This window comes from Corvus brachyrhynchos, unplaced genomic scaffold, assembly GCF_000691975.1.
Source record: "Corvus brachyrhynchos isolate BGI_N302 unplaced genomic scaffold, ASM69197v1 scaffold125, whole genome shotgun sequence".
NCBI classification, from domain to species: Eukaryota; Metazoa; Chordata; class Aves; order Passeriformes; family Corvidae; genus Corvus; species Corvus brachyrhynchos.
Genome location: NW_008238342.1, coordinates 2,241,323 through 2,263,429, shown reverse-complemented (window position 1 = coordinate 2,263,429; position 22,107 = coordinate 2,241,323). Strand labels below are relative to the sequence as shown.

General features: G+C 46.4%; 1 protein-coding gene across 1 annotated transcript in view; it reads left to right on the top strand.

The window, feature by feature from the left end:
• Positions 1 to 7,020: 7,020 nt before the first annotated feature.
• Positions 7,021 to 22,107, top strand: part of ARHGAP40 (Rho GTPase activating protein 40) — a 24,866-nt gene continuing 9,779 nt past the window's right edge. The window contains 4 exon segments of the mRNA XM_017735155.1: positions 7,021 to 7,450; positions 16,611 to 16,813; positions 21,823 to 21,899; positions 21,901 to 21,936. Of these exon segments, the coding sequence (XP_017590644.1) occupies positions 7,341 to 7,450; positions 16,611 to 16,813; positions 21,823 to 21,899; positions 21,901 to 21,936 (426 nt within the window). The 5' untranslated portion in view covers positions 7,021 to 7,340.

Genomic DNA, 22,107 nt, shown 5'->3' with positions numbered 1-22,107 from the left:
TGTTAGTTCTGCTCGCGTGGTCTGTGCAGTTTTGTAAAGGATTAGCATCACCTCATTGCTCACTAAGCAGATGGCAAAGGAAAAACAGTCTCTGTAAAGGTAATGAAGCTGCTAGCTGGGGGTCAATGAATATCATTTAACCCCATAAAAGTTCTTTTTCTGACACTGGTACTGAGTCAGGCATCACAGTTCATTTGGAGCTCTTAGAGTTCCAGAAGGATGTGCACTGTGAAACCAACTTCATTATGTGAGCTCATCAGAAAAAATTCCAACAAAGGCTCTGTCCCCTCTCAGTGGGATAGTGTAGCTTGCTAAATCTCTAATTAATTGGTTAATTGACAAATTCCCTAATTCCCATGCTTATGAGGAAGCCAGATTCCCAGCTGATGGTGAGAATGCTCATCCCTCCCCCTCTAGCATGGTGCAAGTATCACAGTGGGCAGCCTGGGAGCCTCAGCACTGCAGATAGTGTTGGGTCAGCTTGAAAGCTTTTTGGGAAAGGTGATGTATTTGCAACTTCCATCATGGAAGCTTGATTTCTTCCACTCCTGTGGGTTGTTCCAGTTATTTCTGAAGAGTTTTTCTTATCAGAAGCTGCCCGAGAGTTGCTTTTGCAGAGCTGCAAGACCAGCAGCTCTCATCTCCTCCTCTGCTTTGTCTCTGCCATATGTGTAGCTCTTGCTTCAGCCCAGTGGCTGCTCCCAGCATAGATCAGGCTGAGCTGTATCACCACTTTTTGGGCCAAAACCTGAGTAGGAGTTAGGTCAGCAACCACAGCCAGGTGATGCCTGTGTCAGAAAATGGCCACTGTACAGAAGTTTGGTTGCTTACAGCAGGGTTAAAATGTGTTTCTGAAGTTGGTTGGGTTAAAGAGTTTTATTCATCCAACTTATTAGCGCTGTGAGGTAAAACAGAGTTGCTTTAGTTCTCCTGCTTGTGTGTTTTTAGGTTTATTTTCTGAAGTCTTTGTACTTTTCAACTCACCTGTGAGTCCAAGTTGAATTTCTGCTTCTTTCACTTGTTTGTTTTGACTGTGGTTTTTCAGTGGCTGATCTATTTGATGTCTGCTTTGGCCTTGGCACCCAGCACTGCATCACTCTGACCTTGCACAGCAGGTGCAAACTGAACAATAAAAATCAGTCTTGCACCACTTGACACTGATACCCGAGACTTTGTGTCCCATCTCCTCTCTGGCCCTCCAGTTAGAGCAGTGGATTTTACCCAGTAAACAGCACGTGGGGATTTATAGACACTGCTCTAATCCCTGACTGACCTTTGAGATGATCTTACACCACCAACCTCCCCTTCCCTGAGTTCTTCCTGTAAATTCTGCACTACAAAGCTGTTTGGGAATGTCTGTAGCAAGCTCCTCCATCCCCTCTTTGGCCCCCAAGCTAGATCATGTCTGACATCTTCCAGTCCTGGTTTTCATGAAGACTCCTGTAATTTGTCATTAAAATTTTGGAAAAACAAGCCCTCTTCTAATGAGTTAACAGGCTCTTGACTATTAATGGCTCTGTAAGAGCTGTGAGCTGTATTGTGCAATCAGGTTCAGCATCTCAACCAGTTTTGTTCCAGCTGTTGCATCGTTTATAGATGAAACCAGTACAGACAAGCTCTGTGTGGTGACTTCAGAGCCAGGCACCAGCAGAGCAAAAATAGTGGATGGTGACTTTTTTTTTTTTTTTTTTTTTTTTTTTTTTTTTCACTTCTGAGCCTTTAAACAGCTCTCTTCTCAAGGACAAATGAGGAGAATGCCCATAAATATAAATTACAGGCCACTTGTGATCTCTCCCCACACAGAGAAGTTTGGATTCTTCCTGATGGACTTGTTACAGCTGGAGAGATGACAAAGTGGAACAGAAGCCTGTTAGGATAAGTGATGGTGCTTTGGAGTACAACAGAACTGTTGCTTATGAGTGGGATAATTGGCACTTACAACTGCCTGGCTGCTAAATAAGAGCTTCTGCTGCCTGACTGTATTAAATCTTCTTTTTATTTTGGAAATAACTGATTGGGCAATTGGGATCTGTGAAAATGCAACTCCTTTGGAGACGGGAGTGTCTTTCTGTTCCCCTGCTTGGAGTCTGGTGGATCTCCTACCCACAGATGGGCACAGTGGCATTTCATTCCCAAGTAAACTCCCCATTCCCATGTGTGTAGAGACAATGTGTGGGGACCTGCCTGGTAATTATTTTTCTCTGAATCTTGGAGTATTTAGGTGAGTGGATTTAGGTTTTAATGTAATCATTCAACATGACAAACTTCAATAAGGGGGGGCGGGGGTGGATCCAGCCTAATTTCTGAAGTAGTTTCAGCTAGTCTGACCCAATATAAAAACTTAGGAGGAGATTTTTAAAACCTTAATATACTAAAATCTGTTAAACAAACAAACCCTCCTAAATGAGACATTGCTTTGAAAACTCTATTTGTGCTTAGTCCATGCTCTGGTCTTCAGGTGTTACACTTTTAATCTTAACAAATAGCTTAGCTGTGTAGCTATGAGCAGGTCACTCCTACTTTTCTCCTCCCCTTGTCTTACCATCCTTGCTAAAACTCCAACTTATCAGCAGCTATCAGTAGATGTTGCTGAGCTGTCTCATAACCTTGGTAGCTGCACTGATTGTGGGGCCGTGCCATGGGCATGACTTCTCCCAGGAGTGGATGTTTGGCATTCTTCGGGCAGCAGCTCTTGTGGGATGCCCGAAAACAGACTGACTCATGGTGAGTTCAGCCCAGCGAGCCCATCCCTCTGCTGTGATTATGCTGCAGGAAATAAACAAGATGACAACCTAATCTATCACATCTTTGGGCTGAGAACTGGGGCACCAGAGTAAGAAAGTCCATTTCTGGCACTCTCTCTCTCTTTGTAGCTCTGTTGCCCCATCCCTTTCCCAGAAGGGAACAGAAACGTGCAAAACTCAAAATGAGGTTTGTGAAATCTGCTGGGGTGTGAGTTTGGGAACTGCAGCTTTTGCATATTCTTCTTCTGTGAAAATTAAGGAGGTGCAAAGTGCTCCGTGGAGGTGGTGCTGGGGATGAGCTGCGCAGTGTGGAGCCTGGAGAATTCCTGTGTGTGCTCAGCTGGCACAGCTGGGCTGGCACAAAGTGCTGGTCACTCAGTGCAGCTGGAGAGGGGACTGACCACTGGTCCCTGGTCCCACTGGCCTCTCCTCCAGAGTGATGTGTGGCTCTCTGTCACCTGGCTGCAGGGATGATAGGTCCCAGTGCTTGGAGGAAGTGAGCAAGCAGCTTGCTGGTCATTACTCTGGTGCCTGTCACTTCTTTCTGCCTTCAGTGTCCAGAAGGAGAGCGATTTTTTGCAAGGCACAGCCCCCTGTAGATGTCAGGCATGTGTTTGAGCGGGAAGGTAAACGAGGTCATCCTTTGAAACCCACTAAGATTTCTAATTTTACACAGTCTTAAATGCCCAGGAGGCAGAGGCATATTCAATTTACATTAATAAGTAAGTCTTGGTTATTCATCAGAATAAGTGTTTTTGAGTGTTAAGAATAGCTACTATCTTAGTGCTTCCTCCTATTGTTACAGCTCTTCCTTGAGCAGTGGAAATGTTTTGGGTGATTTAAATTACATTTACAGTAGTAATTAGGTTTAAGCAACTTTGCAGTTGACTTATCTGAACACACATCTGTGTCTAAAGAGAGTAGGACTTTTTTTCCCCCTCCCCTTTCTTCTTCATTCTCCCAAGCTGTGACATTATCAAACAGGGTGGGCAACTGGAGATACTGATATTTATTGATATTGATATATTGATACCCTGACTCTCGTGGGCCTACTTGTATCTCTCCCAGTAGAGTGACAAGTTAGCTCTTGTCTCATTCAGTAAAGTTATGAGTGGAAGCCCTTGGTAGGGTCTGAGTGTTGCTGGGGCTGTTTCTTGGCAGCTCTTTTCCTGAGAGCTGCTGGTTTTCTCTCCCAGCTCAGGGCAGAGCAGAACCAGATGTGTTGCAGGCCCAGCTGCTGGGAGCTGCTGCTTTACCTAGACCTAGACTAGATTGCAGCTCATGCTGTGCCCCAGGCCACAGCCTGGCTGCTGCTCCCTGCCAGACTGGGAACAAGCTGGGGCTTGGATAATCTCACCAGTTTAGTGACTTCAGAAACTGTATTAATCTCTTAATCTCAATGGGTCAGTGTGATGGGTAGGTAAGACCACTTGAGGATTTTCTTGTGTGGTGGGATTGAGGGGGGATAAATGATTTTCAGGCTTCCCTAATGCTATGTACCCTAAAAATGAACCTGCTGGAGAAAAAGAATCTCATGTCACGGGTTTGGGTTACATCCAGGTTTTTCCACCCCACATTGCAGTGTATCACTTGCATTCATTTTTCAGGGTAACAAATTAATTTGCAGGTGCTTGAAAAATGTGATGCTGTCATAAGATCTCACAATGCAGCCTGTGGATGTTCTATTCCAGCTGATCTGAAGGCTCTGATGCCCAGCTCTGTTTGGCACCATGCAGAGTCAGCTCTCCCAGGCTACAGAGAGTTCCTGCAGTCTTTAGGTCTAGCCTGCTGAAATTCCTGACTATACAAAAGCACTTTGGATGTTTTTCCACCTCCTTTTGATCCTGAAAAAGTCAGGCCAAGTCATGTCAGTTTGGCAGGATGTGTGGATACCTTCAGAAATAACTTGTGCACTAAAGTGGTGACGGTAACAGCGCTGGGTCTGTTCCCATGATTCATTTGAACTAATTGGCTGCTGAGAGCATCATATGGCTCTTTGTCTCCGTATTTGAGTAAGATTCAGCTCCTGTGATCCGGATAATCTGATCCTAGTGAGCTTATCTCATCTCTAATGATGCCAGGAAGACTGTCCTGGAGCGTGAAACATGCTGGAGAGCTCAAAATCAGAGTTGGAATATTTACCCTGATTCACTCTGTCTGAAAAAGCAGACTCAGCTGGCCTTTATTCCTCCACCTTTTTTTCCTCACAAGCACAATCTAGGAGATAAACTTACTGATTACTCCTCTCAAATACCATGAATAACTGAAGGGCAGACAGGAGTGAAGACGTGAAAGGCTGTAGTGCAGCTGTTATTATCCACAGAGATCAGAAACTTTCAGCAGTGCTTGTGTACTCTTTGTGTGAGTAATCAAAGCTGAATGTTCTCTTAAAGAATTCTGTCTTCATCTGGATGTTTTAAATTTGCCTCAGTTGTGCAACAAGCCTGGATGAGTTATTACCACTGCATGAGAAACCTGTGAGGATGAAACTGCCTGGTACGAGTGTCTGGGAGCCTCTGTCTCTAAATTGACCCATTAAAAAGGATGATCAGCTAGATGCTGAAGTTATTAAAAGAAACTTAATGACAAGGAACACCACTGAGGGACAAAAGAAATATAGTTATGGGCTGTGGGGCCCATCTGCTTCCAGTGCTGGCAGGTTAGAGGTGATTTTATGTCCAGGAGAAGGAATGGCCTAAAACCTAACCCCTTGTTTCGGGTCGAGGTGTACTCAGTGGGGAGTGGTTTGGAAAGGCTGGGTGCTCCCTGGGGAGAAAAAAATGCTTTTCAAAGTTTGTAAAAACAGCAAGTGAAGAGCAGCCACCTCTTCTCTCACAGAGGTTTGTGTTGTCATCCCTCCTTGCTCTCCCCTCCCATGTCTCACATCCTGAGCAGTGTGTGTGGTCACACATGATGGTGACGCTTCTGCAGCAGCTGTTGTCTGCGTGTCTGCATAAAAGCATGAGAAATCTTTAATTTGCTTTCTGTGTGCTCCTACAGTCTTCATTAGTGGATGAATTTTATGATTGGCTGCTACAAAGAAATTGGTCCCTGTGAGGGTGGGGAGGCCCTGGCACAGGTTCCCCGGAGAAGCTGCCCCATCCCTGGGAGTGTCCAAGGCCAGTTTGGACAACTGGGAGCCGCCTGGGCTAGGGGATGGTGCCCCTGCCTGTGGCAGGGGGTTGGAACTGGGTGGTCCTTAAGGTCCCTTCCAACCCATTCTGTGATGTGCTGCCTGTGAATTGTTCTGTGGTGCTATAAAACCTGTGGTCTGTGTGTTTTGGTTATTAACTGTGAACTTCACAAGCTGGGACTTTCTGTGGTTGATCTTGGTTTGGGGCTGATGTAGGAGGAGCTAGGTGGATAAAGCTGAGTTTTGAATTATGGGTGGAGGAATAAGTTTTTCAGGAATTGTGGGTAAGGGGGGAAAGAGAGGAAATTCCCATTAATACTTTTGCATAGGGAGTGTGGGGAGTTGCAAATGTCCCAGACCAAACACCTTCCCAGTGCGAGCCCTGGGTCTGAAGCTGGGGAGTGGGGCAGTGTTCCTTCAGCAGCAGGGCGGGGTGAAAGCAGCTGGGCTCAGCAGTGGCTGGAAAAATAGCTGTGTGAGTAGGAACAAAACCAAGATGGGCTCTTTTATGCTGAGGGATGTCTCTAAAATAGCTGCTGCTGCCCTTTAAACTGTTGGAGGCAAAGCAGGCTGAGCTGTAGATCCTGCCTTACTGGGAATATGGGAAACACAGAGTGGAATTAGTACTTGTGCTGGATGAGCTTTGCGTGCCCTCACTAAAAAACTTAAGTTACTCATCCCTTTAACTTCGGGATTATGAATAATAAATGTTAGAAGAAAGGAGAGTTACTGGAACACTGTGGAGACAATAACAAGGAAAGAACAAAACCTGTCAGGAATGGCTGCAAGGAATCCGATTGCTTTAACCCTTTGCTCACTTGTGCATTGATTGTTGATGAGATTTTTAAAGAATAATCTGGATCTTGCAAAATATTCTCTGTGGGTGTTACGAGTTTACACCGCTCTTTCCACGCCAGTGCCTTACATCCACCTGGGGTTTACTCACTGCTCAGCTATGGCAAGAAATGCTGAATCGCTTTTTTAATAGGCACTCGCGGGGAGGGGGGGGGGGGGGCTCCCCCCCCCACCTCCCTGGGCAGATATTTTGTGCTTTTCTCGACGTTCTCTCAAGTACAACTTTAAGGAGCGAATAAGCTGCTTGACTCCTCCTTCCTCGGGAGTTACTCTTCCACGTGGGCTGAGCCTTACGTTAATGTTTAGCAAGCCCGAGCTGCTGCCCAGCCTTGGAAAGAGCTCCGTGCTGTTTTCTGCTCTCTCTGGGTGCTGGCTGGGGGCTGTGTCCCCGGCGTGGGCGGCTCAGCCTCGGGCACCGCTGCCCGGAGGGCTCAGCCGGATTTGCGGTCACTCCTGCCGGGGCAGGGGGACACAGGGAGGGAGGAGAGGATGCTCCTCCAGTGGGCACCTCGTGGGTGACAAGGAGCAGCTCTCGGTTCCCAGCCGGGCACTCCGCAGCGGGTGGACAGGCACGGATGGACTGACTGTCCCCCTCCTCCCGGCTGGACATGGACAAGCGCGGCACGTGTGGCTCCAGGATGGCCAGAAGTGGGATGGCCAGGCCCCGGGTGGTGCTGGCACCTGCCCGGGCAGCCAGCTGTGCCCAGCTCCTCAGCAGGTACGGAGCGTTCCCGTGGGATCCGGGCTGATCCCGGCTGCTCCGCTCCCTAAAGCGGGACACGGGGCAAGGCAGCCCCTGGGGCGGGGTAGGTGGAAGCAAGGTGAATTTCTAGAGGTGAGCAGGCTGTTGTATGCTTTTAAAATAGCGCTTTGAGTGCATTGATCCTGAACGGAAAGCTGTGGAAATTCCCTTTCTTTTGCTTATCCTAAGCCTACGAAAATCCCTGCTCTTTTTTCTCGTACTCACTCTATAATTGGGCTGAGTGCAGCAAGCTGGGGAAGTGGGACCTGGGGGGCTGAAATGCTTCCTTGTGATACAGTGATAACCTGTCTTGGGGTTTGAGGGCTGTTCAGGGGTTTGTGGATCTACATGAAGGTAAGAACTGCTGATTTATCATGCAAGTAGTAGAGGATAGAACTGAAATTTGAACTGCTCTGCTTGGCAAACGCCATTCTGCTTGTGTGTTTACTGGATATTATACGAGTTAAGAATTCATCTAGTGTGTATTTGCATCAGCTTAGGAGTTTGCATAGAGTTTTAGACTGTTGACTTGCTGTAGTGATCAAAATCTCTTGGTTTTGTGTGAATGTACTGACAGTGATTTTACTTCTAGTCACAGCTCACATTTTCATGTGTCAGAGCTCTCATTTTTTCTCGACTGATTTGACTAGATTGTGTGTTCAAAGCAGACAGGAAATCTTTAGAAGACCCTAGGCAAAATTTGAGCTGTGAAAAAAAAAATAATCGTAGGGGGACTGAGACAGGAGTAATATGGTAAATTACTTTAAAATTAGCCACGTGTGAGAGAGATTAAAACCTGGAGCATTGCAGGGTTTCTTTGATAAAAATTGAAATATTTGTTAACAACTTAAGGCTTTTGCCAAACGAGTCCATTGAGTTCCAGTGTCTGTGCTGGTGCCAGAACACCTCTGTGGCCAGCTCTGAAGAGGTGCTACAGCAGGAACCTCAAACTTGCTCACCAACTTTGCCCGAAACATTGAACTCCAGCCAAGTGACACTTCCCACCTGCTTGCTCAGGACTCACCACAGGCGAGAGGTGTCTGTGTGTATATGTGGAACTAAGCCTCTTTCCTAGGATTGACCTAAAACCCACCTGTACTATAGTGCAAGGGTATGCCACCCTGGTCTTCTAATTAATTGACCTAATTAATTGTTTATTTTTGATCAGCAACTCTGCCATGCTCATTGAGTTCCCAGTAAGACTCCTACTGGCTTGAAAGGGGCTGGTGGTGCTGTCATGGCTCCAAAACAGCACTGAGCAAAAGCATTGAGCCAGCTGTGCCTCCCTCCCACTCCTCCTCTCGGTGTTGTGAAGCTCGTGGTACCTGAGGTGGCTCACAGACAGGGCTGGTGGCCTTGGGCTGGCTGGTGACACTCCTGTTACAGAATTGGTTATAAATCCCAGCCCAGGGTTTCCATGGCAGCGTAACAGCCAAGCACCTCATGTTATGTGTAATAACTCTGCCCTGAGAAATCCACGTGAGGAGCCTGTGACTCCTCCCTGTCTTCCTGCATCCCTAAAGTTCTCATGAGTGAAGCATAGCTGGATTCCAGCACACCTCTCCACTCCTGCTTCCCTTGTGCTGGTCAGCAAATCACTCTTGTGACTTCTCCAGCACCTCTGGGCTGTTCTCATGCAGCTGAGCAACAACTTGCAGTTACTCATTCTGTGCTCTAATGGAGGTACAGCTGGTAGATTGGGCTACAAGAAGAAATAAGGACAAGTTCTACCATCCTGATTTACTCCAAGTTCAACATTTAAGAAGCTGCAGGACAAGTGTTTAGTATGTGTGAACCTGGTCTAGTAAAAAGCCTTTGGGTTAATGAATAATCAAAAAGAAATAAATTCACAGCCTTTTTATAGTGGATTCAAACACGCTGGCAGCCTTTCCTCTGGAAGCCAAGTGGTCCCTCAGCCTTTTGTCCCTCAGCTGAGTGCCTGAGGTGTGCACAGGCTGAGCATCTCACCTGAAGTCCCAGCAGTGATGGCAATGAAGTGAAGGTGCCTCAGCTGAGGTAACGGTAGCGTGTTTTGAGGCTGTGTTTAGTGACTGGGAGGTATTGACTCATTCTGGCCTCAGCAAAATCCCTGGCAGTGTGTGCTCGGGACTGTGACAGCAAGGTCACCATAGGGCAGTGATTCCTGGCCTGCTGCTTTCCTCATGGGCTCCTGTGCACGGGCTCAGCCCGGGGCAGCTTCTGTGTGGCAGAGAGGGGAGTGGGTGAGGAGAAGATGTGGGAGCTACTGGGCTGTGGGGGGTTTGTAGCCCCACGCCAGCTGGGCTGACGGGTTTGGGATTCTGGTGCCATACTGCTGGGTGGAATTGGAATGGCAGACCAGGTCCTTGTGGGAACTGGATGGACAAAGCTGCTGATGTATTTAAATGGATGTGGATTCAGTGGAGATGGAAGTAGGGTTAGGAATGCCACCTTTTAATTAATGACGGTCACCTAATCATCCTGTAGATCAGCTTTATCAATTCACAATCACATTAAAGATCCCAGTACTACTAAAGATTTGTTTTGCCAGGTACCCCTTTCTCCCAGCAGGATTTCCCTTTGGATAAAAGCCCTTTCCTGTTTGGCTTACCCTGCTAATGCAGGGAAAGTGAACAGCAGGCTCGTCTGCAGTGACCTTACAGTCAAACGCAAAACCATGCACAGAGAGGGTGTCTTGTGAGGCCAAAACAAATCCTAGTGTGATGGACAGACACCCAGCTAATAGTCTGAGCTAAACATGGCTTTGAATATTTTTAATTTGGCTGTATCTGCATGGGGTTATCAGTCCTGTGTTTGTTCTGCTGAGTTTCTGGCTGAGATGCCTTCAGGCAGATCTGTCATTAAAGGCAACTTTCTCTGTTCCTTGGCTTGCTTATTTAGCCCCTTACTACACTGAGTGAGGACAAATCTATTCCAGATGAAGGTCTGAGACAAAGAAGATGAGATGGAGTTTCTTTGCCCTTAAATACTTTGATAGAGACACTTATTGTCAGGGAAGTTACAGCCTGTGCTTTAGTTGAGATCTGATGCTGTGGTGGAGGTAACATAGTTCCAGAATCATGGAATGGTTTGGGTTGGAAGGGACCTTAAAGATCATAAAGTTCCAAACTGGTCCAGGGGAAGGGATGCCCATGATCAGATCAGGTTGCTCCAAGCCCTGTCCAATCTGGCCCTGGACACTTCCAGGGATCCAGGGGCAGCCACAGCTTCTCTGGGCACCCTGTGCCAGGGCCTCTGCACCCTCTGGACTTTTTGTCTGGCCCAGAAATTACTGGAGGTGCTAAGCTGAAGTCCTATGATACACACACATCTTAGGATTCCCATCTTTCTCTCCACACAGTCCTGGCCAAAGGATTGCTGTTTGCCTTTTCTGGTGCCACAGAGGATGCCAGGCAGGAGGTGAGGTTGTGCCTTCTTGCTGTTGGAAGGGGGGAAAGCTGGAGCTGGCAGGAATTACTCCACACACAGAGCACGATCTGGCACGTCCTCTTTATCACTTGCAGAACAGGCTTCTTCAAAACAACCTGAAATGACGCTGCTCCCCGAGCTGCTTGCTTAATGGAAGTTCTTGATGAGCTGATTGCTGTGTTACTGAAAACAAGCTGTAATCTTATTAGCAAATTGTGGCAGTGACATCTTAGCTATTCTCGCTGGTGCTGTAGAGACAGACCTTCAACTGTGCCATCCCCCATGTGCAAAGTCCTTGATAAAATGCCTTAATAGGAACACAAGTGGTGGTTGGCAGCAGTGCTGGATAAAATAGCCTGGGCTAAAGGCATTGTGACTTCTCACAGGCGATGCTCTCAGTGAAACTATTGAGTATGTGAGCAAATCTCTGGTCAGAGATATGCAGATGTACGTCAGCAGTGGCTGCAGCAGTGCTGCTAAAATTGCTTTAATTCTGGCTCTTTAGCTGCTTTGGTTGAGTTAAACCAGGGAAAGGAAAGTGTGGTAAGAGTCTGTTGGGTAAGTTACTGTTAATTGCCACCACAGTAATTTGATAATTAATCTCTCTTTGCTTTTATGGTCTGGTCTGAGGAATCTGAACCAGCCACGTGCTTTCCATTTTCTCCTAAGAGCAAGCTTTAGTAGTTCTTTCCTGCGTATTGGTGTGTGGAGAAAGGAGGAATTGGTAGTGGTGCTTGTGTACAACATTTGGGGGATTTTAAGTGTAACTAATCCAATCCAGGCATTAAAGATTTGCAGCAGAGCTTTCTTCTGGTTTAGACCTTTGGTAGAGAAGTTGTGGAATTCTTGTTCATGAGGCATCTCCTGCATAACTTTTCTCTCTGTGGTGGGAATAGAATTTTGTGTAGTTCTGTGTGTCTGAATGAAATAGTTGATCATGTGTATTTCATGTAAGGTTTTGATAAGCAGTACATTGATTTCTTCCATACAGGAACCTGTTTTTATACTTGCATTGATAATTTTGATAGACTGAGGTTAAAACCTCCAATACTGAGAATATCTACAGCTATATCTATGTTCAAAAAAACCAAAAAACAAACATATATATATATATATGTGAGTTACTGCTTCAGGATTTTCCCAGTTTTTCAAATACTCCTGTCTGTTATTCCTGGATGCCTTTATCCCACTATGTGATTTTAAACAAGAAAACCTAGTGAACATGAACTGTGATGTGCTCGCTTTAGGTGACTTTTTTCCTCTTCAGAATTAACTACACAGTTCATCATTTAGGTTTGAACTGCTTGCTTAGGGTAAGAACCTGGAAGCAATGTGAGAAGAGCCTGCATGGACTTTTTGGTTGTTCCTTTCAATTTTTTGCTTTTGTACTCATCTGTTGTTTTTGGCCTTGAAGTAAACTGCAAGCAGGTAAGATGTGTGTGGTTTGACATTAATGTAGTTTTGTTCTCTGACTAAAGGTCTTCATCTGTCAGAATACTGTAACCAGTTGATAGACTCATCTCCCTTTTTTTTCCTGCAGACACTTGCATTTCATGCTCATGGTCTGGATTGTTATGAATGGTGCTGTTGCTTGGTGTGCTGCTCCAAACTTGCTCTTGAGGTTAATTCAGACTTTCTGTCTCTTTCGTTGTTCCATGTGGGCCTTTGTGCTTGCTCCAGATCTTTGGGGATGTCTTTAAAGACTGGGTGCTGCTTGTGTGGCAGGACTGCCTTGTCTGCCTGAGTTCTTCTGTTCTTGTTGCCTTTTTCTCATCTTAGCTTTTCTGGAAGCAGTCTTAAAGGAATTCCATTTTCTTGGCTTGCACTTGTTTCCTCCTGGTCTGTTTGAAATGCTTGAGAAGGAACCTTTTTATTTATTCATCTGCTAGAGAGGGATTTCAATGAGGGAGGGATGTTGAGCAAGCAGAAAAGTAGCCCAGGCAGCTCCAGGTCCTTTGAGAAGCTCTCTCATGGGAGTGATTCAAGCCTGCAGTGAACATAGCAACAGAGTTTATTGTATTTTGCCATTCAAGAGGGTGAAGAATTACATGAGTGTTTGCAACATATTTGCGGTGTGCTGACAGTATCTAGGAGCAGATCAAAAACTGCTCTGAGAGTGCATTTTCCAGCCCAGGATCAGTGAGCCCTCAGCAGTGAGCCAGGCAGGCAGAGTTTCCAGGGATCCACACAGAGGGGACATGGAGAAGAAACAGTCAGAAAATGAACTCTGTAAGGTCTGCACCAGCCTTATTTCTCATAGCTGTGCTATTAATGCTGTGAAGTCAGGCTTAGACTGAAGGTGCCAGGTGAATCTTGAGCCTTGTTAAAACTGGCTGTGCTCTTAAACAAGAGGAGAAGGCTGGATTAAGGTGCTCAGTCTCCCCACAGAGCCCTTCGTTTATGGTTGTCCCTAACAAGATCTTTCTGACAGTCTCCTTTTTGTTGGGTTAATTTTTAAAGCTTCATAATCTGCTGCTTTTTGTTATATTGACAGTGCAGTGGAGTGAACTTGATTATTCCACCTACTCTTTGCCCAGTTGCACTGAGCCATTAGCATTTTAAGCCAACAATCTCTGCTTTCAATCTCAACTGTTGCTGTGCTTGCACATCACAGGTTGCCCTCCAGTTGACTTGGGAATGCAATGAGGAAGAACAATCCTTTAGGTACACTGAAGCTAAAATTAGCCTTCCACCTGGGCAGCTGGATCTGCAAAGCACCGTGCACTGAGTTCAAGGAAAAAAAGGAACTTAGACCAGAAAATAAAACATTTTCTAAATGTGAAGGCCTGAGTTTTATGTTGTTCTGTGAGACAGGAGCAACAGCTCTAGTTTAGCACTTGCAGAGCTGGGCTTTGGGTCCTGCTGCCCCTCTGTAGTGCTTCTGTGTGATATTAGCATCCTGCAACTCGGTGAAATCAAGCTTAGTGCATCAGTAAATGGGCCAATTGAGTAAAAAATTAGGATGGCTTTTGTTTGACACAAAAGTAGTTCAGCTATGGCTTTCCTAGAGTAGGTTTATAGTGTGATTGGTGGGCTTTTGGTGCGAGCAGTCTGAGAACATCTGTATTTCCAGCTGTGGAAAGAAGCAAAGTAACTGTGGGTGACGTGGAAGCACCAGTTGGAGTGGGATGAGGTGCAGCAGTTCCCTGTTGTCTGGCAAAACTCTGTCCTTGCACCAGAGCCCTGTGTAGGAGCCTTGATATGGACTGAAAGCAGATCAGACCCAGCTGCTGGCGAGGGCATAGCCTGAAACCTGGGCTGTAGGGACATTGTGACCCTCCTCAGGTGTGCTCCAGGAATGTGCCCTAGTGCCTTGCACAAATAATACTCCACTTGCAGTAATATCTCCTGGACTGAAACCAGCATTCAGAGCCTCGTGTCTGGGTAAGTCATGCAGAAGATCTAAGTCAAGAGCCACCCTTTGGAAAGAGCTGAAGATTTTATTTATGTTGGCTTAAAAATGTGTTGTTTTTTCCAGGCAGGCATGGGGAAGGGATTGTCACAGAGCACATCTGCTGGGTGCAAGCTGCTGGGCAGGTCTGGGGCAGGTCCTCCTGGAGCTGCAAACCTAAAATCTGTTTTGGTGTTGATCCATGGAGATTTCTGGGGTGTTATGAGCCAGCTCCAAACCAAGCTGAACACAAAGGAAAGGTACATTTCAGAGCTGCTTTAATCTGTATAACCTGGATCCCACAGGAGTATAGGGCAGTAATTTAAGGCAAGAAGAGTTGCCTTGTGCCTGTTGAAAGCCTGTAGTAGAGCAATTAGGAGAGCTCCAAGATGGTTCCTGAGTGTTGTGCACTGGGAGACTTCTTCAGTGCAAGTTTCTCTTCCAGTGTTCCTGATATGGACAAAACCAACTCCCTCAAAATAATCTGAATTCCTCCTTCCACTTAGTTTCACGTTGCAAGTGATGAGTTCTGTTGATTGGTTCAAAACCGAATCCTAGCAAGGTATTGAACAGCTTTTTTTGATGCTAGCAAGGTGTCTTTGTTTAAATCTAGTCTTATATGAGATGGTTGTCAGCAAATGTGAGAAAATAGAGAGCAGTATTAAGATGAAGAGTTCATGTGAAGGATGCAACCAAAGTTTTTAACTCTTAAGATGGGTAAAGATAGAAGTAAAAAGTAGGAAAGAGAAAAAATAAATTGGGTTAGTAGCTGCAATGGAACTGAGAGAGTTGGACACGAACTGTGCAGGTAAAAATAAGTAAATCTTAGATTTATTTAAGTGCTCCATCAGGCTATAAATCAGTATCTTGTGTGTTACTTGAATATCCAGAAATAGGAAAGTGAGGATGGGGCTAAACAAGCAGACTACTTCTGTCCTTGCCTGTCGTGTGGCAGACTAGCTCAACTCAGTCTTTCAGTTTTGTGTTCCTGTAAAACAAACAAACCCCTCTTATTCTTGCTCTCAATGCTGTGGCTGTCTCCAGATGTTCCTGGAGTGATGGTTATCACTGTGCTTCTGACCCTCAGAAGAGAGGGGCTGCCCGTGTGTGCCAGAGTCAGGTGTGAGTGTGATGTGCACGCACATGTGTAAATACAAGTGCAGAATGGCCTACAACATTTGTCTCTTAGTTGTTAGATCTTCCAATTTAGCTTTTTAAAATTTGAGATGCTTCTCATAACTGAAGCAAACTAGTGCCAGAACTGCTAATAAGGACTTTCTGGAATGAAAGGGGCTAAAACTTTCCAGATATTTCACCATCTATAACTTTTGGCTCCTAGGGCCAGGAGGCTGAAGAGCATTTTGTGGGTGTTTTGTTGTCATGGTTTTCAAGGTGTAAGGCTTAGACTTGATCTTTTTTTATTTTTTTTTTATGACACTAGAAAGGAATTTTGGGCCTGCTTGGTGGTGGTGGCTGTTCATGGGTGTTTCTCAAACCACCCACATCCATCTCCTTAATTTTTTATTCATAAGTGGAACTACTGAGGTGTTCTCATAAGTGTGTTCCACTTATCCCATTTTTTTGGTAAGTCTTTGAAAAAATATGTGTAACAGGGCTTAAATGGCTTGGAACTCTTTGAAGACAATTATAGCTCCTTTTAGGAGAGGCACTGTTTTATGAAGTGGGGAGAACCTCACAGCACAGGGGCTGAAAGCTGAACGAGGCCAGTCTGGGACTTCGGCTGCGCGTGAGTGAATCAGCAGGGTGGCAAGAAAATTCCATATGCTTGGCTTTCCCAGGATGCTTCATGTTGTTTCACAGCTGAAAAATCTGGTCTGGGCAGGAAAGGGGGGCCTCAGCCCTGTGAGTTGTTTGTTGTGTGAGCTGAAGTGCCGGAGACGGAGCTGTGCCAGTTTTTGCATAGGGAGCACAAACCTGCTGGGTTTGGGCTGCTGTGGTGGGAGCTGCCAGGCTCCTGTCTGTGCCAGGTCCTTGGAGAACACGTGCACCGAGCTTGGAACATCCTGGGTGGCTGTGAATGCAGAGGGTGTCTGTGCTAACTTGCAGGGAAGGTGGTGTGTTGGAGGTCACTGGAGGGACAGCACTGAAAAGACTGTGTTGATCCTGTGTCCTCTCGCATGTTTGGACAGCAGTTTTCCCCATTCTCCAGGGGATTTAGTCCCAACCTTGTCTGTATTGCTAAACACTCAGCAAAGGAAGTTCAGCACTTACCTCTGTTTGGCTCTGCTGCAGTCATTAATCAGTGAAGGCTGGATGTGAATGCCGTATGTAATACGTGTAGCTTAATCTCTCTCTCCTTATCTCTTCCTCTCTCAGCACCAGACATTGCCCTTGGAAAATGAACCAGCTTCCTCCGAAGAGCCCTGTGGCATCCCCGGTGTCAGAGAGCACAAATTCCAGGGTAGAGGCTTTGGACAACTTGTCAATGGACAGTTTTTGGCTGGAAGTAGAGAACATTAAGCAGAGCGCTGAAGCCGAGCAGGAGGAATGCAGCCTTGCAGATGTCAAAACACAGGAGGGTAGGTTGCCAAAAATGTTGGGAGTGAGGAGAGGAATGTGAACATCTGAAACAGAAGGTTGGCTTAGGCACCTGAACGATTCAGAAGCCTGTTGGAGTATGGTTAGAATATTATCTGTCAATCAGAGATAGAGATATTATTTTAATTGGGTGGTGGATAATGCCCTGCAGAAGGGGAGGGGAGGGTTGGCCTGGCCTGGTTTCGGCTTCTGAAGCAAAGCTGACTCCAAAGGTCAGTCCCAGGAGCACGTTCAAGGCTCTGGGTTTTTCAAGCAGCCACACCAAGGGTGGGGGCTCTCAGTCCAGTTCAGGTGGCGTATGGTAAACACACTGTGAGAGCTGGGGCTGCTCTGGAAGCCTTGTTTGTGTGCATGGTTCTGAGATTCATCATAGTGGCTTTCGTGGGAGCTTCTTCTGTGGAAGGCAGACTGTTCCCTCCCTAATTCACTGTTCAAGAAACCACAGTAAACATCCAGAAAGCCTTGACTCCAGCCACACAAGGTTTTTCCTGCACATCCTTTTTTGTTTCTTTGGAAGAAATGTGCATGGGGTGTTTCTAATGCACTTTCTGTATTGCTGATGTTATCCAGTGCTTTGGAATAATTGGAACCTGGGCTAGTTATTCCAAAATTTTTTGAATACATTTTCCTGCTATAGAATCATAAAATCACAGAATGGTTTAGGTTGGAAGGGACCTTAAAGCCCATCCAGTCCCACCCCCTGCCATGGGCAGGGACACCTTCCCCTATCCCAGGTTGCTCCAAGCCCCGTCCAGCCTGGCCTTGGGCACTGCCAGGGATCCAGGGGCAGCCCCAGCTGCTCTGGGCACCCTGTGCCAGGGCCTCACTGCCCTCACAGGGAACAATTTCTTCCCAATATCTAACACAAATTTCCCCTCTTTTAGTGTGAACCCGTTACTCCTTGTCCTGTCACTGCAGTTCCTGATGAGCAGTCCCTTTACACATGTGAAGTACAACACCCCGGGCTGCTGGAGGGGGGATAAATGGTCATAAACACCCAGTGGTCCCACAGGTGGGGATCACACTTTTCCTGGGCCCATTTTGAAGAAATTGAGGCAGTTTGCTGTACATCCCCTTGAGCACAGGTCTGCAGCCTGCACAGCTGCTGTGCTGCCTGATACTGAGAACGGTCTGTGTCCTGGGGAAATGTTTGTGTGACAGTGCCAGTGTCTGCTGTGCTTGGGAAGGGCCAACAGCTCTTCTGGGGGCAGAGAGGCTCTGGAGAGCAGGGTGGGAAGATCATCATCCCTGTCTGCCATCGTTGGGACATGGTCAATGTGAAGGTCTGCTGTTAATGTCCCTTTATAAAGGATGTAAGTTTGATTTTTAGAACTGGAAGAGATGCAAAGTGATTCAGAAAATGAGTGCACCAGGAAGGAGACTGGAAAAAAGACCATGCCGTGAGATGAAAGACTGTCTGGGATGCCCTAAAGACTGATATGCTGGAGGCCATTTGATTACTGTGTGTAAGCAGGGACACAAGGAAAAGTGTCTTTTAATGCTGTAGATTAATCTAGCAGGCGGGAGCTGAGTGCTTCATTGGCCAATGAAACCAGACAGACTTGAAATGATGCTCCAAGTAGTGAAGTCTTCTCAGCAGGCTGGGGAAGGAAGTGGGGCAGGCTCAGGCTCCTGGAGCCTTCTCTGGAGGAGCTTAGGCAAATAAACCTCGTGCTGGGAGTGTTGGTGGCGAGGGGAAGCTTTGGATGGTGTGCAGGGTTTGGCTTTCACATCTCTGCAGCTCCTGCTTAGAGCATGGAGGCTGTGGGGCTCCTCGGAGCCAGAGGCACCTTCACTCTTTGCATAAATCCTGGGAAGCTGCACTTGGGCTGTCTGGAGACAGCGTGGCCCAGCCTGGGAGATGGCTGGTGATAACCACGGCTCAGGGACAGCGGGGAGGCAGATAAGGCACTGCAAAAACGTTGACCCAGCTGGGAACACCAGTCCCCTGTGCCAGCCCTGGGTGAGGGGTGGTGTCCTGGGAAGCTGCTGGTGACCTGGTGGCAGCAGGAGGCCGGCGTGTGGCTGCAGGTCTGGGGCAGCTGAAAGGTGCTGAGGGTACTGGTGGCCTTGCTAACAGCTGGTGGGAGCAGGAAGTAGCTTTTTCCTGAAATTCAGTGTTGTGCTGTCCTTGCTGTCACTGTTTCCCCAGCTCTCTCCAGGGCCTGGCAGCACAGCCATCTGAGGACACAGGCACTCTGCCACTAAAATACCTGTTTGTGACCTTACAGCATGTAACCATGGCTGAGAACTGTCTGCAAAGCACGATTCTTCACCTTCAAAAACTAGATAGGAAGCTGTGCTTAATGTTTAGTCTGAAATCGTAGGATGCTGTAGCTGTCCTTTAAATATTTGGGAAGTGATTACTTTATTATGAATGTTATTTTTGGCTAGGTTACGTTTCAAATAAGTTTATGGAGCTGGTTTTCTTAGTTTTGCAAAATCATTCCTAACTGTGCTCTCCCGAAATGCTGCTAGCCTGGAACTCACAAGGCAAATCTCAGCAGCTCCTCCTGGCTTGAACCTGTAGCTCAGCTTCTGTGGATCTCTCTGTTCTGACCTGTTTCTCTCCCATTTTTCCCTTTTGCCCATAAATAACCCATTTTTCTGGCTTCCTTTTGTGTTACTGGCAAACATAACGGGGCTAAAATAGTAAATAGAGGAATTACAATCTGGTGCTTTGGCATCAGATGGGGCAGCAGGCTCACACGGATGTCCGATGGAGGGGCTGCTGTTTGGTATTGTCTATAAGATTTGTTTCCTGTTATGACTGGAATTGGCTATTTTCAAAATTTGCAAGCAATACACTTCACTTCCTCTAGTTCCCAAAGGCAAAATAAACCAGGGACGTTTTGTGTGTTGTTCTGCTGTGAAACCACGGATGTAGGACAAGAAGGGGTTTGGTGAGGAGCCCAGGGGATGCTGTTACTTGTTAACTTCTGTAAACCAGACATGGGAAAAGACCAAAATTTAAGACTGTGTAGGAAAACCACACAATTTGCTAGAAGATTCACTTGAGGAAATACTTGACTTCAAGTTCAGCTCTATTTATTGTGGAGTGATGATGAAAACAGTTCTGTTTCATTATGACACCTAAAATCTCAAAGACCATGCTCTGAAGGCTATTTTAATTGTGTCACAACATGTGTTTGCAAGCTGCATGAACATGAGGTGCCTCCAAAAAAATTACATTCTTTCATCTCTCAAGGAGAGCTGCATGGCTGCTTTTTGTTGATGCAGCAGTGATAGCTGAGGAGGTGGATGTTTGCATAGGACAGGAAGAGTGGGAATGAGCTGCTCCGTGCCAATCAGATCAGTTGTGATTTTAGTTTTTCCCAGTATAACCTTTGGTAGGGCTGCGCTGGAGCTGCCTGCAGCAAATGAACGTGGTAGATGGAATTGAAAAGATAAAGGCTTTGTGGTGTTTGCTGTGTTGAGGTTAAAGTCACCTGCTAAGTTGTTTCTTTCATCTTTGAATTTCAAGTAGCTGCCTTGCTCAGGGCGCTTTCTCACTTGCACTTCCTTATGAGTGTATCCCATCAGAAAAAGAAATTGTGTTGTGTGTTTGAAGTGCAACTTTATATATATTAAAGAATGAAGTGGAATTGAGCTTGTTTGAGTAATGCTGCTGTACTGTCTCCAGGCTTCTCACACTTCCTTCTGGAACTGGAATGGTCTTTAATTTTAGTGATATTTTGAATAGGCCCAGACATAAAAGGAATGCACAGAGTAAAAGTAACATTTTTGCTGTAGTTGAGTGTATGGATACCAATCACTTAAAAAAATTAAAAGAGTAGGGATGATGCAGACAAATAGTTCAGCAAGTATATTAAGTAAAATATATTTGAACCTACCAGGTCAGGATCTGGATATTTAAAAAAAAATTGTTGATACCTAGACATGCATATAGATAAATAAAAAGTAATAGAAGCAGCCAAGTCATTTGGAAAAGTACAAAAGCCAAACATGCAGTGTTGTGTGTTGTGGCTTCTCACAGACCTTTTGTCCATTCTCAAAGCTGTTGAAAGATCAGGTGGGATCCAGGGAAGCCCTGCCATTCCTTCTGGGGTGGCTGTGTGCTGCTGCCAGAGCTCCCCTTTGCACAGGCAGCCCACAGAAAGGCAGATTTATCAAGCCCACCTGACTTCCCTCCCATATCCTGACACAATCCTTGTCTAAATAGCACCCAGAGTCACACTTGTGCCCTCTTCTACCCAGCTTCTGTGGGAGCCTGAGTTTTTGTGCCTCCACAGTTTTTTTCTTCTCCTTTTTCCTCACCTGGGGTGAGCAATAAGGACTGTGTGGGCAGCTACACCTGCCCAGAGAGCTGTGTGTCCCCTGGTGTCATTCCCATACCCAGCTGGGCACTTGGGAATAGGGTTGAGATTTTGAGAACAGCCATGGCTTCAGAACAAAGCCATGCCTCCCTCTTGGTGATGTCCCGTGGCCACCCCACACAGGGAGCCTCTCAGGCTCCTGTTTTCTGCCCCTGAAGCATTGCAAGTGTTGCAATTATTAAAGGATCAGGAGCATGGATCATTGATAGAATTATGGCATCAATAAAAGAACTGTAGCAAGAGCCTGCAAGCAAAAGGCCTGTGTGAGAAAAAGGCCTGGGAAACAAAGAGGGAGTTTTGAAGCGATGCAGCTGTACTGATGTGCTGACTCGGAGAGAAGGGAGGTGAACTCTGAATTCTTTTAATCATAACATAACTGTAGAAGCTTGCCAATGTAAGTCCAATTATGTAGAAGTAGAAATTCGCCTTGATAAGCTTTAAGCCACTTAAGAGTTAACAAGCTGGTATACTATATAAGTGCCTTTGGATTGCTAATAAACGGATTTTGTCTCTTATCAACCATATTGGTTTTGGACTGCAAATTCCTCCCCCCGCCGGAGTACCCGGGCTTCTCTTCTTTTTACAATTCCAACATGCAAGCCCCCGGATCGCTGCTCTCTGCTCACTCTACCTTCTCATGCCCCGCTTGGCAGAGGGAGAAGCCGAAGCCGAGTGGCTGCAGGACACGGGGCTGTCCGAGCTCCTTGGGGACCCGGGCTCGGACAAGGACCGACGTCCGCGACATCTTCGGAGTGGTCAGCTCGGAGGTTTGTTGCTTTAGTGGGGTCTCCTAAAAGAGCTTCTTGCCTCCTGGGAGCTGACTTGGCTTTCTGGGTCTGGAGCTCCTGTTATGTCTCTATCTCTTGAGCTGAAAGGATGCAGAGATTGGAGAAGTCCTGGTTGCAGTGCTGAGAAGTTTATGCAGAACCTGCACATCA